Source organism: Melanerpes formicivorus, unplaced genomic scaffold, assembly GCF_026170545.1.
Source record: "Melanerpes formicivorus ecotype bairdi unplaced genomic scaffold, bMelFor1.0.p_v2 SCAF_22, whole genome shotgun sequence".
Classification (NCBI taxonomy): Eukaryota; Metazoa; Chordata; class Aves; order Piciformes; family Picidae; genus Melanerpes; species Melanerpes formicivorus.
The window spans coordinates 11161967-11180861 of NW_027142374.1; the positions used below are offsets into that span (position 1 = coordinate 11161967).

The following is an 18895-nucleotide window of genomic DNA, read 5'->3' on the forward strand; positions in this document are numbered from 1 at the left end:
AGACCTACCTGGATATGTTCCAGTGTGATCTGGTATAGCTGATCCTGCTCTGGCAGGGGGGGTTGAACTGGATGATCCAGCCCCTAAGATTCTGTGATTCTGTGATCATATCATTTGTGGAGAAATGATAGATCTTTATATAGTGCTTATTTTACAAGTGTGCTGACACACAAAGGTTTTCTTCAATTATTAATTAAAATCTGCAAGAGAAGAATAAACCTTTATTAGAATATTAGAATATTAGAAGGTGATGTTTCCCACCCATATGTAGATTATCTTCATATTACTCTGTTGAAATCCTTTGTTCTGTAATTATTAATCCAAATATTGTTCACTTCTTGAGAGATTGCCATGCTGTTTAGCTATTTATCTCACATTTTTCAGTTTTAAATGTTGCCTTTCTAGAAAACAGACCTTAGAATTGATGTAAGAGACTTGATGAACAAGAGATAATCTTTTTTTTCATGAAATAAAACATGATTGAGAACTACTGTGCATAAGAAGGAGTTGATGGACATGCACATGTTGGTTAGAGAGAGCTGAATGTACTGCATAACATGTTTTAGAGCAGACAATGAGAATTCAGCGGGGGGGTAGATGGCAGGTAAAGCAGTCCCTGTGTACCCAGGGCAGGTTATCACTGTCACTGTGTGATAGATGTGACAATGCAGCCTTTTCTGTTTCCTACACTGCCACTGCTGAGTTTGTGCTCAGCTGCTTCACCAGCCAGGCGTCCTATCCTTTAGGACTGAACATCAGAAACAGAGCGTCAGAAATCTACTTATTTATTTACTATTTAGAAAGAACTCAATGTTTTGGGTTTTGTTTGGTTTTTATCTGATTTTGCTTTCATTTTACTTTAGAACAGAATCCAAAACTCTCAGAAATCCACAAGCAAAGGCACACCTGAAGTGAGGAGTGCCACTTGAGAGTGCTGTTTCAGCCAGAAATGGGAGTTTCAGGGTGGCATTAATGTAAAATTTTGGGGGGAAATGTTCTTCAGATGACTTTGTTTCCTTAATATTGTTCTATGAGCTGGGGTAATAGTGCCACATAATCATAAATAAGACATAAAATGGCAGTCAAAATAGTATGTTGAGTTTGATTTGAATGATGTAGTTTAAATGTAACGGCAGTTACTACCTAGAACAGATTGAGTCGTCTTGTTCTCTTGTTGAAAATGTCAAAGCAAAATCTTAAATTGCTTCAACACATGACAAACAGAAGACACTTTCAACAGGAAAATGAAGCATCAGGCAGGTTCCTTACAACAAGCTGACACCATTTCATGAAAAGTTTCTCAGAAATTACATTCCTGGTGCAGAACTTCGACCTGGCTGCTGGAGAAAATGTGGTGGAAAACCTGAAAGCTGGGTAATGCACGGCCTTCTGAGAACAGCAGAGAAATGTAGAAGCTGAGGAAAGTGATCTCTGGTTTAAGCTGCTTCATCAACAGTGTTCCAGTGTCTGAGGGGTAGGAGCAGTGCTGATTTATGTCCTGGCAGTTGGATGGAGGAATTTCTGGAGAGCAAAAACCCCCTCCTGGGAGTCTGTTTGCACACATAGTTCAGACAGAGGCAGGTGGAATATCTGTGGAGTTGGGCAGTCTATTGCTATTGTATTTCAGGTCTCTTCCAACCTGGTCTGGTCTGGTCTGGTCTGGTCTGGTCTGGTCTGGTCTATTCTATTCTATTCTATTCTATTCTATTCTATTCTATTCTATTCTATTCTATTCTATTCTATTCTATTCTATTCTATTCTATTCTATTCTAGCTTGTGCTGCCTTCTCTACCAAGAGTGGGAGAGAGAGCTCCCATTCCCACACACTTTGTGTGTATAGGCCTGGCTGAGGAGAAACTCAGTGCTGACTTAAAAATGAAAATAGGTTGAGTTCCTCACCTCTTTTCACTTGATTTTTTTGCCTCTTTCCGTTGTTGCTTTGTTGGCTTGTTGTTTGTGGGTTTGGTTGGGGTTTTTCCCCTATTTTTCCTTGATTTAAAGATTTTCTTCATATTTTAATAAAAAATGGAGGAAATATACTGAGGGATTAAATCCTTGTCTGCAGGCATTTGAAGTGCTTGTGGAACTGCTTAATAGCATATTTCAGGGGATCTGGAAGCTGGGCCCTTCTGCAGGTTCTGTTGCACACAGTATAACTTGTGCTCAAATTGACCTGTGGGACAGGTACAATCCATCACTTACTTTGCTGTCAAGTTGCTTTTATGCTTCTCTGATACAGACTTCTAGTGTGTTGACAATGTGCTTAGCAATAGACACAGATTGAAAACAAGTATTGTCTCAAAGACATATTTTTGGCCATGTCATCACTCTTTTCCATTACTTTTAGTCTTAACATAGTCATGGAGTTATTTCACTGGAAAGTTAATTTGTTCCTCTCAGTTCTTCTGCTGAGCTAGTTAACAGTGCTGCGCAGAGATGCATCAGTGGGCACTGGAGTGACATTTGTCCTTGTGGTTTTTTTAGGTATAGCTCTATATGACGCCTTAAATCATGAATCCCTTGGAGATTTGCTTGTCACTCTTTGCATCTCCACTGACCATTAAACATTTTCAAGTAATGTGCCAGCCTTAAAATGTTACATCTTTATTGTTGGGTAGTTGCCTTCTGTATACCTGATGCATGGGGGTGCGAGCGCGCCAACTGACTTGAGATGTGAACTATTTATCTGGAACTTGTTTCTCAAAGCTATGAAGTTCCCCACAACATCTTTTGCTTTGTGCTTTTGGTGTAATTTTGTGAAAGAGAAACTGCACTCTGGGATCAGAAAACTTCCCTGTGTTTGATAGTAGCTGACACTGGAAGACTCAGGTCCCGTACTGATCACCAGGGAGCTATTCTGCTTCCCATCAGCTGGTATAAACTCTGATGAAAGTGGTGAGAGGCAGCAGTGCTGGCTCTGAAAATAGGTCGTCCCGCCAGAGATTTCTTTGCATGCTCCTTTTTTTTTTGTTAATTCTTTTAAATCCTTTGCCTCAGATAAAATGACACATTTCATGGGATAGCTATCTGCTTCGTTTCTTACAGCAATGTCTTTTATCAGAAGATTTACATTTTCTTGATCTTCAGCCATGAGGCAGCATAAACACTAGCAAGCGATTTCTTTACGTGCCGATGCTATGCCTGCTTTTATTCATTTTCCTGCTCATCCAACCACTGACATGATTTGGCCCAATTTTTTTTTCTTAACAGTACTACATGCACTGAGTGAATAATGCAATTTAAAATTTCTGCAGTGGTAAAAAAAATAAAAATCAAAACCTGGTGGGATAGATTTTGCAGCTTTTGGAGGCAAATTGGAGACAGAGGACCCACATGAATAGTACATAAACATTTTATGGAAAGGTTTTCCTTGTCAAGTGTGGTAATATTTTTCATCAATTGTGGCAAGCTTTGGAAGCCAGAGTCCTAAATCAAAGAATGGAGCAGATCCTCCTGGAGTCACTACTGGCTCAGAAGAATAGTGAAGAGGTGATTGGGAACAGTCAGCATGGCTTTGCCAAGGGCAAATCCTGCCTGACCAACCTGGTGGCCTTCTATGAGCAGGGGACAAAATTAATAGATGAAGGGCGAGCAACTGATGTCGTTTACCTGGACCTGAGCAAAGCCTTCGACACTGTCCCGCACCACATCCTGGTCTCCAAACTGGTGACACATGGGTTTGATGGGTGGACCACAAGATGGATAAGGAACTGGCTTGATGGCCGCACCCAGAGAGTGGCTGTCAATGGCTCCATGTCCCAGTGGAGGCCAGTGACAAGCGGAGTCCCTCAGGGATCAGTCCTGGGACCTGTCTTGTTCAACATCTTTGTGGGGGACATGGACAGTGGCATTGAGTGCACCCTCAGCAAGTTTGCTGATGACACCAAGCTGTGTGGTGCAGCAGACACGCTGGAGGGAAGGGAGGCCATCCAGAGGGACCTTGACAGGCTGGAGAGGTGGGCACAAGCCAACCCCATGAAGTTCAATAAGAGCAAGTGCAGGGTCCTGCATCTGGGTCGAGGCAATCCCAGGCACAAATACAGGCTGGGCAGGGACTGGCTGTAAAGTAGCCCTGAGGAGAGAGTCTTGGGGGTGCTGGTGGACAAGAAGCTCAACATGAGCTCTCAATGTGCACTTGCAGCCCGCAAAGCCAATCAGATCCTGGGCTGCATCAGGAGAAGTGTGGCTAGCAGGTCGAGGGAGGTGATCCTCCCCCTCTACTCAGCCCTGGTGAGACCCCACCTGGAGTACTGTGTCCAGTTCTGGAGCCCCTATTACAAGAGGGATGTGGAGGTGCTGGAATGTGTCCAGAGAAGGGCCACGAGGATGATCAGAGGGCTGGAGCACCTCTCCTATGAGGACAGACTGAAAGAGTTGGGGCTGTTCAGTCTGCAGAAGAGAAGGCTCCGAGGTGACCTTATTGTGGCCTTCCAGTGTCTGAAGGGGACCTACAGGAAGGCTGGGGAAGGACTTCTCAGGATCTCAGGTAGTAATAGGACTAGGGGGAATGGAATGAAGCTGGAGGTGGGGAGATTCAGGCTAGATGTGAGGAGGAGGTTCACCATGAGAGTGGTGAAGCCCTGGAATGGGTTGTCCAGGGAGGTGGTTGGGGCCCCGTCCCTGGAGGTGTTTAAGCCCAGGCTGGATGAGGCTCTGTCCAGCCTGATCTAGTGTGGGGTGTCCCTGCCCATGGCAGGGGGGTTGGAAATAGATGATCCTTGTGGTCCCTTCCAACCCTGAATGATACTATGATACTATGATCAGAACTAATTGGCTGGATGGGACAGGGTGGAACCTCTGGAGCAAAATCAGCTGGTAAGAGATGACTAACAGAAGTGCCCACCTTTTTTTGCTTGTGAATGTCTTTAATCTAAAAACCTTACAACCGAAATTCTGTCACAAAATTGTTTGCAGTATGGCTGCTTTGAAATTGTGATGGTCCTGCTGAACATCAAAGCAGACTGAGCTGTTACACCATGCAACTACTAAGCATGTACATGTTTTAAATGGTTTCTACTGCCTTTGAGACCGCAAGTGAAACACGTTTTTAATGATCTCCAGTAGCTCTGTCCTTTTCTTTGAAAAATGACAGAGAGATGTTTAGTCTGTAACAAAGGTTTGACAGAGAGCTATCTCAGGGCACAGGTGAGTCATGCAGTTGCCTGAAATACCAAGCTAAGAGAGGTGGCAAAATGGTGCCCTCTCCTCTTTCACCAGACTGTGATGTGCACTGGCTGGAGGCTGCTTCTCAGCCCCGAAAAGGGCATTCATTGTTTTCCTGTGGCTGTAGTACCATAGGTCCTTAACACTTAGTTCAGCTGTTGTTCATTGTCCACAATAACTCTCCTTCAAAACACTATCTGTATTTAATGTAATGTTTTTACTCGCAGAGAATAATGGATTGCTTTGAGTTTTAAAACAATGCATAAAATCCACTCTATGATAATTCATGTTGCTGGGGTTGTGTGGTGGTGCAACAGTTCACTGTGCATGAGTGGTAAAATTGATCATGGAATATTAATTAGTTGTTGACTGCAGGCTTTGGGTACTCTGGCTTTGGGTTGACAAGAATGATAGCTTTCATTTGCATGCAAAGTCTCCAGCTGTCCCTTCAAGATGGATGATGGGATCTGGCTTCATCCGTCACCACCACTTTAGTTTTTTATAAGAGAGAACGAGAAAAAATGAATTAAAAAAGCCAAAAGATAAAATGTCATAAAATGTTCTTTGCAGGTCTCCTTGAAATAGAGGGTAATTTCAAGCATCTTATTTCTGCTTGAAGTCCAAGAGAAACATTTTGAGTGCAGAAGAGATAGTGTGTCTTTTGTGTTGAATACACTCTGTTCATTAAATAAAGCACAGTCCATTTGAGATTCCCATGAATTATATTGCAGGGAAATGTAATTCACATTTAGTATGAATTTATTACACTTTTTTTTCTCCTTCAGAGGAAACCCATACTTGCTTCATAAAAGAAAGCTGCATGATCCACATTAGGGAAGGGATAAAATGGTTGTGCATAATCTAATCCAATCTGTGAAATTTAGAAATGCAGTCAAAAGAAAGGTGTGTTGGCCACCACAGGAGTAAGAAAACTTGATAGCATCAGTACCATGAGAGCCCTGCTAAAGCAGAATTCTTCCACTTTCTGGCACTTGCCTTGTGATGACTCTAGTGATAGCCCTGATGGTAACCATGCTGTCAGTGTCACTGAATGTTTCACATCAGGAGGTGTGTCACAGTCAGCTGCCACTGGCATTTAGCATGTACATTGCAGTGGTGTACTCTACGTGTTCAGCCCTGTTGTAATTACTTTGTGATGGGTACCTTGTGGGATTTTGCCATCTGTGCTTCAGTAACGTGCAATCCATGCTATTGTTTCTATTCCACCTTACCAGAGTCCTCCTAAGTCCTATTCTGTTGCCTAAGTTCCACTAGAATTTCACCATTTCATTTTCTACAGCTCTACATGACATGATTGCCTTGTAAGAGGAAGGAAGAAGGTCACACAGAAATCTGAAAACTGGAAGAGCAGAACCCCAAAACCTGGTTAATTTCTACTTTTCTTAACATTTCCATAAATTCAACAGAGTTCACCTGGTACCTGACGCTCCTGCTCTTCTCTCCAAAGCACTTTGGCTGCCTCTGTGCACTCTCATAGCATCCTGTGCACAGTAGTTGAAGACATCTTAGGTGAGGAGACTGGCAGCAAGACTTCTTGTTCAGAAATCGTTTCACACCTGGAATTGCCAGCTGCTGTTACTAGTTTCAAACAGTTATCATGGGCTGCAAGGTCATGCCAGCAGCAGAAGCTGTGGGAGCAGCTGGCAAGAGCAGGACAGACACAGCTAGTTGTTTAGGTTTTTAACTGCTCTCAAAGTTAAGGGGCCTGCAGTCATGGCCAGCTTCTTCATGGTGCCAGTAGCTTGACCTGTTAAGCATGGGTCTGTTCCAAGTCATTGAGGACTTAATGGGTTAGAATCAAAAACACCAGTAAGATCCAAGAGTATTTAAGTGCCTCAAAATTCATTTCCCTTGTGAGCTGCATTTCAGCATGGACACAGCATCTTCCTTAAAACTGTGATTGTGTTGTCCTTCTTTCTGTCGTAAAAAGAATTCATGTGATGAATTTCAATTATTTACCACTAATATAGAAATGCTAAACTCCTTCATGCAGAAAATTGTCCCACAGAGGCAGACCAAGCAGTGCATTAAGGCACTCTTGATCCTAGGTAGAGTTTTCAGAAAAGGGATATTCATGTTGATGGTGGCAGAGGAGGAGACATCCAGGTGCTGTATCATTTCACCCCCACTATCCCAAACGATGCATTTCATGCTTGAATAGTAATAAATAGAGAAAAAAACTGGCACTGGCTAATGACTCCTGGCTTCCACACAAGTTCTGAGTCTATTGAGTTTGAGTTTATTGAGAGTAAGTGTTCAGTGTTTATTTTCAAAGGTGGAGACATTTATCCTTTGACAACATTTTGTTGCAATGGCTTTATTTCTGTTACAGTAAATGATGGATGAAGGTGCAATCATTTTGTCAGCTTGATACTAAGGTGAGGGAAAGGCAGCACAATAAACCAATGCTGAAAAAGTGTGTTTTGACTGGCTTGTAGAACACACTACAATACAGCTAATCAGGGAACAGCGTCCCCATATAAACATAGTCTCACAAAGTTGCATTTTTATGAATGAGTTGCTTCATGTGGTTCTCCACCTTGTGTGGCAAGTCACTGCTGTGCCAAGAAAATGAAAAGCATTCATTCTGATACGATAGCAGGACTCACTAGGAACAGGTGCTAGAGGCTCACTCCACAGAGGATACTTATTACAAGTCCAGTTGGGAACCCCTTGCTCTTCAGACAAGCTTCTAACTCCACAAGTGCACAATTTAGTCCTGGCAGCCAACATTATAGCTGTCACATTTACATTTACATCTGCACAGTTGGCTCACACATTTGTATAGGTGTAATCAGCAACGTAAAAGATAAAGCAATGGCAGGTCAGGCCTGAAGCATTTTGCTGCCCGCCATTGAGAAATCTGTTGGCACAAGCTGGGGCTTCAGATGAGCCAAAGGGAGTTAGGTACTTATGTTTTAGAAGGCATCATAGTGAGGTTCTCTTAGCAACACGTGCCCTCTGGTTAACATATTGATTTAGTGTTTTGCATGCAGTTAGTTTCATCTTCATCTATGGCATGAAAGTTGCAATGTCACTGCCAAGAGCTTTAGATGCCAAAGATCTAAGCCATGCCTGGAAGCATGTATATTTGAACTGGGAGTGAACAAAAGCTTAACTTTGGGTATGAACTGGTTTCAGATTAAGGATTTGGCATGATGTTATTTGCCCCAGAGGATGCTATTCAAACAGATCGGTTCTGCTGTCAAAAGGTTAGCCAGATTCTTGATTGAATGGTACTAGAGGCTCTGTGTTAATTAATGGTGGGAAAATGCCAGATCCTTTGATTGAAGGAAGTAGGTTGGCATGTAATTGTCTCGTAGAAGATGGGAAGCAATTTCATTAGATTCTCTGCGTTCTGCTTCAGATTGGGATAAATTTTCCTTTCATCATTGCAAATTACATGAACAAAGGTCCAGGAGGTACATCAATAGCAAAATTATAGAACAGCAGATGTACTTTGGGTGCTTGTTATAAGAAGAGGAAAAGTCATTATCCACCCTGAGGAAGGAGTAGTCAACCCTTCCCCAGCATTTGACCACTTCTTAGTCACATGAGTTAATATTTTTAGCCTTCTGCCTTCATCTCTCTTAAGGAGTTATCTGCTCAGGAAAACACCCCAGCTGTGCTGAGTTACAAGAAACAAGCCCTTCAAATTGCAAGCAGCTGCATTTCAGTGCATGACCCTGGTGCTGTCTGGCTTCACACTGGTAGCAGTTCAGGTCCTTTGGAGCACAGGTGATGCCTATTGGCTCAGAGCATGTCTTTGCATGGCACAGGGGAAAGGTACTATGCATTAAATTCAGAAGTTGCGTTAGCTGTAGTGCTCGAAAAGCACTGTAAGAGTCTTGTGTTCATTGTAGCAACAGCTTGGGCTGTCTGTCTCTTACTGTGGTTGCTGTAAAAGTAGTCTGACTGCAATGGGGAGAGTGAGGTGAAGCTGTTCTAGAAGGAAGGTAGGAAATAGTGTAAGGAAACAGAACTATGTCATATAAGAAACCATGAAGGATCTGGTGCTGAGATGTCTCATAGTTTTTCTAGCTAATTATTATTGGTTATCCCTAAGAAATGGTGTCTAAGGCCATTTGTTTTAAATTGCTTTGTGCCTTTCCAAGAGAACTCATTAGTGTGCTGTGTATATGTTTGAGTATGGAATGAGAACATTTTGAAACAGTAAAGCTGTGGTGAGGAAAAAAATGAGCCTCTAGACTCTTACGCTGCATTGGCACTTAGAAGCAGGAGCTGTTCCTCCAAGGCTGGTTCTTTCTTCAGTTAGTCCAGTGGGTAGCTAGACATTGCCTTGTGCAGCAAGTCATGCCTTGTCTTGTCTGCAAAAGATCACTGTGTAACTAATTGGAGGGACCAACCTTTTGCAGGTCTCTTTTCTATTATACTGAGGTGCTTCTCCTAGGGCAGCATGTTCCATGTGCCTATGAAAAAGAGAGACTGAAAGTATCAGGTGATCTCTCCTTTCCTGGGAAAGAAAATGCATCCAGATGAGAGGTTGCTAGAGATGAAATCATTGCATTGATTCACACAACACAGAACCTTTACATGTCTTGTGGAAAAAAACCACAAAAAATGTTGAAGTCACAGTAACTTTATTGCTATAAAGTGTGTTACTTGCCAATGGGGCAAACATAAGCATAGAAGGAAACAGCAGTGTAAGCAGTCTCCCAGCAGCCTAGCTGCCAAAGAGCCTCTGGCTGTGGCTATTAGGCTGTTGTGGAGAACACATGCGTTGTCAGGTGTTGATGGGGAAAGGTCTTTACAATTTGTCATCCAGCACCTGTGATTCAAGCAGCTCCCCAGATAGGCTGGTGTTAGCCTGGGAGAAGGCACAAAGGCCCTGTGTGAGTCCTTCTCAATCTTAATTCAGTAGTGTACTGTGTTGGCTGATACTTCCTTAAACAGTGGCAGTCAAAGCTCTCCCAGCCTGCTCATGACATGAAGTTGTAGACCAGCAAGGGAAGGCAAAGAAAATCGTAAATGTACTGCATCGTCAGACCTTGTGTCTTGTAAAGGTAGGTCTGCCTGTGTGGCCACAGGAATCATTGCTTTGGGAATCAAGTATCATCCGTGTTCTAGTGGCTTCACCATGTAGAAATTGCTGCTCAGAGCAGCCTGGGGCTGTGGCATGTTCTGAGGAGTCTGGGGGGACAAAAATGTAGACTGCTCTGTCCTAGTTCTTCCTGTTAATGAGCTAGCTACCCATTTCTTTCTAAAACTACTGCTGTACCTCTAATAATGGGAAGAGTGTCTATAGTGCTTTTTATTGGGTTACGTTAAAGTAGTTTTGTGAGAGGTGAAGTAAAGGTTAGATGAGAAACCCTAATACTGTTAGCTTTATTAAAGACCTGTTGATATTGTAATAGCATTAACTTTTTATTCTGCTTCCCTTTCTGGCAAGAGTGGAAATCAGTGTTGCACATCTCTAAAATTGTTCAGAGAATTAAAGAAACTTGTCTTAGAGGAGTGGGCAGTTGAATAGAGGTTGTTTATGGACTTCTGTCAAGTAGAGAGATCATGAAAGATTAGAATCCCTTGTGAGATGGGAATATCTTCTATTGCCTTACTGTTTAAGAAGGATTAAAAGTGAATCTCGTAAGGTGACCTCTAAAATAAGAATGGCTTTTGTTTTCTGTAAACACATATGACATTGAAGAGTCAGCAGTTTCATTGCTTTCTAGACTTAAAATCCCTTTGGGCCATTTCAGCTCCTACATAAAGAGCTCTGACAGGCTGACAGTTTGTTATAGTGATTACTCTCCAAGAACAATATGGAAAAATGAAACAATTTAAAGTGTGACATGCAGGAGCCCATTTAGGAGACAGCTGAAGGCTGCCAGTAAAGTTAAAGGAAATGGGGAAACCCTGGTCAGATTGGGTTGCAAGTGGTACACATAGGAATAAGATAAAAGACCATTAAACAAGGAAAGCCAGAGCACACTGGCATGGAACGGATGCAGCTACCCTAGCAAGTTTCCTCCACATCCTACAATGCACACAGAACACAGTTTAGTACCAGGGCTGAATAATAATAGTACAAAAAAATGATTAAAGCTAGCAATGAAAACCTGAAAAACTAAGGAAAAAGGCTAAGAAAACAAAACACACAAAAAGGTGGTGGTAATACAATAAAAAGTGACACTCTGTTGAGGCTCTTCACAAAGTATGTGGGACCACACTCAACTTGGATGCAAGTTTTCTGGCCAGGTGGGTTTTTAACTCCTTCCCCTCAAATTTCTACACAACCCAAAATTTACCTGGTATATCAAATTGTTTGAAATTGCATCCTCAGGCTGAACTACTTCTTCATTTCAACCTTTACTTATGAGATCTTGTGTGTGTGATTGACTTTTAAACACATCATCATGTCTCCTGAAGGAGTCCTGTAATGGGCTGGTGGTTTGCTTGATCTGGGAGAGTTTGGACAAAGAGCTTGATTCTGTTGGCAATGATTTGAGATTCCTCTAACCTTTTGCAACCACTGTGACCTTTCCACCTCCTCCAGCATGTTTTTGCACCAGGTTGCTGGAAGCTGCAGTATATAGCTGCATGTCTCCTGCAGTAGCCATTCTCTTTGCTGAGCATCTGGGGCTCTGCCTTTAGATACAGGCCAGCATTTTGTTGCCTTCCTAATTAGTCTGAACTGTGCACTTCCTAGGCCAAAATGCATTTCCTAGAATAACTTCTTTTGAGACCTCGGTTATAAGAAACAGTTGAGAATATTGTTAAATATTTAACACCCTTGAAGTAATTCCTTTTCCTCTCTCCTTCCATGCAGCTTTGGCAGCACTTTCGTTGTATCCTCTAATGACATTCAGATGACTCAGGTGCATTAACACAGCAAATTAATTATTGGTTTCTGCCAGAAATTTTCTGCTCACAGGCTAATCCCCCAAATAATGTGATTGTACAGGTAGCTTTGATGGTGCTTCAGGGTCAGCCTTGTGACTTTGACTGGATGAGAATTTTTGAGCTGCACAGAATTTCCCATTTATTTTTCAATCTGAGCCCTGCTCGTGGTTTTAGTCATAATAATAGGCTGATTAAATTACTTTTGGAGATTCCTGTGTTGTCCTTGTGGGTAAACTGTACAAACACACATTATTTTGATCTGAAGTGTTGGCTGCTGACTTTTTACTGAAATGCCTCTTTTGTGATGAGCAAAGCATGGCTGTAACACCATTGGAAGGAGCCCTATTTTCATGTAAATGGAAGTGGATAGTGCTGACAATAAGTACTTAAGAAGTTTGAAAATAGTGTCAAGCAGGTACTTCTTGAATGTAGTTTGCCACTTTCTGTAGATGTAAACATGTTTTTTTAGGATGAATGTTTCATTTTTTTTGCTGGGGTGGGGTTTTTATTTGGTTTTGGTGGTGGGTTGTTGTTGTTGGGTTTTTTTAGCAGAATAATTCAGCTGTCTCCGATTCTGTGTAGCTGCCATTTGGTAGCTGCTGATCAGAGCCGTATTAGTGAAACATGACTGCTGTACCTCTGCTTCAGCCACTCAGCTGGGTTGTTTGAAAGCCCTGGGGAGGGGTTTTTGAACCATTGCCTCACGCTGAAGCAGACTTGAGGAGAGAGGTCCTCACAAAATGCTGGTGGCTTGGGCTGAGTTGGGAGCATAGGCTAGGAGCTTGCAGAGCTCAAGTTCCCTTCACTTTGTGCAGGGAGATCTGCTGCTCCAGCCAGGGGCACCTTTCATTTTGGGCAATGAAACCTCTGGGTAGGCTTGTTTTCAACCAAAGCAGTGAGTGCTGAGGCTGCTGAGGAGGTCAGGGCAATTTTGCATCAGTCTTTCATTGAAAAAATGGAAATGCATATTACAGACTCCGATCAAATTATTTCAGGTGATGAATTCTAACTGAAAAAATGTTGAAGTAATATTGAAATCTTTAATTTGATGTGATGCAAGATGCTGTATTTGATTAAAAATAGCTCTCCTCATCTCAATCTCTTGGTCATTTATTTCAAGCCATCCCAAACTTACAAAACCTGTTTACACTGACTGGCACCAAGGTCTCAAAACAGGTCATGAGGTCTAGGTCTGTGACTTTTTAGTAAGAGATTACCTGTGACTGCATGGCTTGAGCAGTCACCTGGCAGGAGCAGGCTAGAGTACAGTTTTTGCTCTCAGATGAAGATACTTCTGTATAGTAGAGAGCAGGATTCCCACTCAGACTTTGAGAAGAGGGTCCAGGTGCCCTACTCAGTTGGGTGGGAGTGCAAGCTACATGTGAAGCTGCTGGGATTCCTCAGGAAAATATTAGGTGCAAGTTCTCTCTGAGTGCCTAAATATTGATTTGTGCAAGCATAAAGACATGTTGGGACTTGTCACACAAATAGCTTTGGTTGGCATTTCTAATTAATTAAATGTGCTAACGTGGGAAGGTGAGAATCTCAAGTGCTTGATGTAGGTATTATGTAGTGGAGATTACCAGTGATGAATGGGGTTTGTTTTGCTGCTTTGTGCTGAAAATTTAATTCTTGAAACAGCTTATTTCTGCTGAATCAGTGGGACACCATGGCCACGAGGAAAGCAGTAACACACACACTGGCAGTTTAACAGCCACATGATGTAATAAATGTTTACATGCCGTGAAGTGTACAAACACTTGATTGCTTACATGACAGAGCTTTTCTTTTGCAGTCATTGGTCTCAATTTTTCCATTACATTTTCTCATTTTCTTTTCTAGCTTTACTCACAGACAAACCTCCAAAGCCATTGTTCCCCATGGAGAACCAGCCAACCGTTATAGATGTCCAGCTGGGTAAGTCCCTTTCTGGGAATAATAGATCCTAAACTTCCACTCTGGTAGCAGATGGGGAAAAATTGAAAGTGGTAAGAAAGGTTTAGTGGTACTGTTATTACATGCAAATCAATCTGCAGCTTCTCATGTATAACTGTAGTATTTACTGCCATGGCAATTGGAGAGAATGAACTTGTGTGATGTCAAGGGATGGCAGTACTAATTGGTTACTTTCAGTATTAAGTATAAAGCACTGCAGCTCTTTTTTAGATATGATTGATAGGGTAATAGATGTCTACATTGGTGGTGTATTGATCTCTTGATGTTCATCCTATCTAAGACATTCTCATAAAAGAAGTGTTGATTCCTTTAAATGTTAATGTAAACCAGCACATTTTTGGGTTGTTCTGAATGCTCATCAGAAAGGGCTTTTGACTAAACTGCTTGTGTGCTTTTCTCATTCCTGTTATGTTTTTCTGACTGCACATCTCTGAATCTCAGCTAGCAGCCTGTATTTTGTCCTATACCAAGAAAGTCTGGCGTTAAAGAGTTCTGCTGACTTTAGGGAACAGTGAGCTGTCTTGGTGCTGAAAGAACCACTGTGTTTTGAAGTTTCAGGGAGTTGTTTTTTCAGTGAGTTGAAAACAGATTTCTAATTCTGAGGTGCAGAATTGGAGTTGCTTTTGAGGAGTTTAGTGCCATGAGTTTAAATTACAAGAGATATGTTGCAGATGTGGATTATTCACTCTGTGCTGAAGCTGTGGCATTTTCTTTCTTGAGCTTGGCTTCTTCCTTTTGAATGGTGTTTAAAGGCAAGCGGGGTCAGAATGAACCATTCTAAGTGGGCTGATAACATTGTTGTAAAGCTGTTTGTTTGTTGAAACCCTGCAGCATCCTACATGAGCTGAGTACAAAGGCACGTTCTTGAACCAGGTGCCTAACAATATCAGTGAAGGACTTAAGAAACTATGAAGTATTTAAAATGGGACTTGAATTAATGAATGTGTGTGTTTGAATCACGGTGAGAATATGTGATAGGTTGGACTTGATGACCTCTGAGGTCTTTTCTAGCCTTATTGATTCTATGTTTCTATTCTATTCTATGAATCATTTGTGACCTAAGTGGTCTTAGGTATATGAGACAAATCTAGTCTTCAAATCCACTCAGGATTTTGTAAGGACTTGCAGAGGGCAAACAGCAGTAGGTCAGGGAAGCAGCCATTGCCAGATGAATTCTGAAGACAGGAATGTATATGCATGTTAAGGTTTCCCTCCACAGGACCCACATGTCTATAGCTGAGCAGAGATTGATGCTGAAAGGGGAAAACACAAAGTGGGTCTGAAGCCACAGTCAAAAGCCCAACAGAATTAGCAACAAAATAGCCATTGAAGTTTGGATCAGCCCAAAAGACTACAATCAGTCTCCCAGTCCAGCTTCTGAAAAGTCAACTTTCTAATTATTTAGTTTGTGAGCAAACTGTCCCTGCATACATCTGTGTAATAAAGTACACATCTTTGTTTCCTCATTTTTATTCCATCTTCATGTTCTGTTCCAAGTTCTCCAGTTCCATGAGGACTCTGTTGTTTTTGCACTGAGTTTCTGCGTGAGAACATTTTGTTCTGACTGATTAAAAAGAGGTTTGATTAAAAAATGAAAACAAACAAACCCCTTCCTCTCCTTGGAGATATGGCTCAGTAATAGGATTTTGGAGTATCTCTAGAGGGAAATACAAATCTTGCATCTTCATATGCTGGAATGCAATCTATTAGTTGTCCCCTAAGATCAGGGAATTTACATACAGTGCTGTTGGGTTTTTTCTGATATGGTAATGGGTTTGGTTACTGCCACTAAACTGTATTCATATGATGTGTAAAAGATTAATGCTTAGGAAAGAACCTGAACTAGTTTCTTTATCATAAAATGACATTCATTGATTTCCCTCTTGATTTTAATTGGCAAATAGGTAGAGCTAGAAAATTGTCAGGGAGTGCCTTCATCTTGTGAAAGCCACCTGTGGGCTGGGAGCCTGTGCCGACTTCTGCAGTGTGCTGCAGACCCTCACTGTGTACTAGAGCTTTGCAGGAAAAGGAATATTTGACTGCAGCATAGTAACGGAAGAGAAAGTTTTATGTAAGGTCATCTGCTGGAATACTTTTTTGTTTTTAAATTAAATCATGTTAAACTCCCAGGAGTTCTGAGCAAGTGACATTCTTCAGTATTTTATTAGAAATCAAAGCAAAGTTTCAATGTTTTACAGAGTCTTTAGCCCACAGAGTCAAAGCAGCCAAGAGACTTTCATTTTCAGTGGCTGTGCAAGCAAGAACATGCCACCAAACTACAAAAGAAATGGAATTTAATCCATCACTTGTTCTGCAGAGATTATTTTAGGTTTCTAATGGAAAACTAATCTTTAAAGAAATAGCTGTCTGTGGTCCATAAGCAGAAGAGATTAATAATTATTTACCATCTTTATCCTTAATGATTAGCACAATGCAATGCAAAATCTTTCTGGAACTTCAGGCTGTGGCCTAACTATTTAGAAGTTTATTTGACCTGATTGCAGATTTCAGTATTCACCTTTTGGCTTTCAGCATTTATAAGAAGATTCAAATGCAAATAGGTATGCACAACTCTTATTGACAATTGATAAAAGAGTCCCTTCTGACTTCAAACATGGTCCAGAGCCTGCCTTGTTCTTCTTAAGGAGCATGAATGTACTTTTTGCTTTTTCTGTTTTCTTTTGGAATGTGACAGAGATCAAAACCAACCCCTTCAAGGTTAGAGAGAACCAGAAACTGGAATCTGCTTCTTTCCTATTTTCTGTATTCCCTTGTGCTGGAGAAACAGATGGAAAGAGGACAGAAGAGCATCCCAGGGGACTAGAGAAGAGATCTGGTTAGGAAAGCGAAAGCAGAGTTTGAATTGAATCTAGCCAGGGAGGTTAAAGAGAACACTAAGAACTTCTACAGGTATATTAATGGGAAGAAGATGACTAGGGAAGGTGTGGGCCCCCTCAGAATGAGGGCCCCCCGACTGATACTATGATACTATACTATGTGAAATAGTCCAAAACAATTTCACTGTCTCAGATCCTTTACCAGGTCACACCACCAAATACACACAAACAACACTGAAGCACCCCCCCCCCCCCCCAGAAAACCCAAACTCCTTTTGGTTGAGCTTCTTTGCATTAGGGTCAATGTAGTTATAGTCCTTGCTTGCATAGTATGCATCACATTTAATCTTATATCTTGTTTTTTAACAAATAATATTTATTCAGACTATATATTGTATGGGTTTGCAAATATATGACATTCATCTGACAATACTGTATTCTTCCTACAAAATGTTATCCCTGACTTGTCTTCAGGACATAAAAATAAACTTTTATAGTATGAGCCAATAACATATATAGGTCTTCTGCCCAGGAGATGGTGTGGCATTAGCAGAAGGCCCTTAAGATTGTGTTTGAAGAGTTTTGTACCCAACTCTGTGAACTGTCTGCCATATAAAGCTCTGAATATGGATTTATTCAAACAGATGCTGTAGTGATTCAAAGTGGTTGTTCAAAGACTGCTTTTTTTTGAGGAGGAATTTACTGTTGCTTGGATTGACCATATAAACCTCAGCATGTGTATGGATTGTTCATGCCAAATCCCTCAGGTTGCAGAACTCCTAATGTGATTTTTGAAAAGTAAAGATCAAATCCTCAGTCAGAAGTCTTGAGGCTGTGGTGCAGTAAGTTATAAAGATCTATTATCTGCTTTCCCATACAGCTGTTCTGACAGTAAGTGGAGCCTGCTGTGCTCTAAGTCTTAGGCTGACATGTTGCTACATTACTCTGCTGATTTCTTAATATGCTTTTTAAGTTCTTTTCCAGCTACCTTTGTTCTCTCTTGGTACTTTGGTTGTCTTTCTCTCCATGTTCTCAATCTTTTGTGTTTTGATTTACATGATTACAGAGTAGGTATCTTTGAGTTAGCTACTTGGCACAATTCTGGTAGCACCAGGAAGCCAGGATCTAACTGATAACATGGGTAGCTAGGTAGCTGTGAGCTATTGCACTGCCAGTGCTCAGCTGGTGCAGAACCATCATGCCAGGGCCATAAGCATTTGCAGAAGGAAGCAAGCACATTCAGACAAGGATCTGTAAGGATCTTGTAGGAGCTGTATCTAGCTAGTTTATGTACAGGCAGCTTCTAGTCATCTAGCCTGGTGCAAGATGCTAATTTAGCTTGTGGGCTCTACAAAGTATTGGAAAAGCTAAAAATACAACATCAAAATAGACATTAAGTCTGTCTGCCTGATTTTGTACCATGTATTATGATGACTGCATTGTAAGGTTAGTCTTTTCTATATGAATGAATTAGTTGAGACTGGAATGCATATTTTCATGCTTATGTCTGCATAAATTATATCATTTATATATCATTTGCTTTTCAACTATCTACTGGTTTTGTTTTCAGGCAATGACTTAAGAAATGCAGCAGGAGTCCTAGAAAACAAGAGCAGCAGCAGCATTGTGTTAATGCATTTACTGAACAGCAAAAATGTCAGAGGTTTAACTCAGTTTTGTCATGGCACTTTCTTGCTTCTAAAGATGCTGAGGAAAGAAAACAGATAGTTTATGAGGATTCTCACTTTTCCTAATAGCTGACCTGTTCAGAAAGACTTCATTTTTAGAAGATTTAACAGTGCAATTCCTTGGGACTAGTTATTAGGCAGATCAATAGAGCTCCTGTAAAATAAGCACTGTGGTGGGTTGAAGGGAATATATAAAGTTACATCTGCTGACAGGTACAGAATCAAAATATTTTAGGAAAAAAAAGGTCTTTTTTTTTGTGTGAAGCACTGGCTGGAAAGAGTCATTTTAGATGTGAAAATCCATGCATTTCACTGCCCACTGTCTTAATTGTCATTAAAGCCACACTTCTCTTCCTAAAGATAAATAAT

General features: G+C 41.3%; 1 protein-coding gene across 5 annotated transcripts in view; it reads left to right on the forward strand.

Moving 5' to 3' along the window:
- The window catches only part of IL1RAPL2 (interleukin 1 receptor accessory protein like 2), a 399620-nt gene that overhangs the window by 271142 nt on the left and 109583 nt on the right, over positions 1-18895 (forward strand). For all 5 annotated transcript variants that reach the window (XM_068152163.1, XM_068152165.1, XM_068152164.1 and 2 more), the window contains one exon: positions 13888-13962. In XM_068152163.1, the coding sequence (XP_068008264.1) occupies positions 13888-13962 (75 nt within the window). The remainder of the gene's footprint in view (positions 1-13887; positions 13963-18895) is intronic.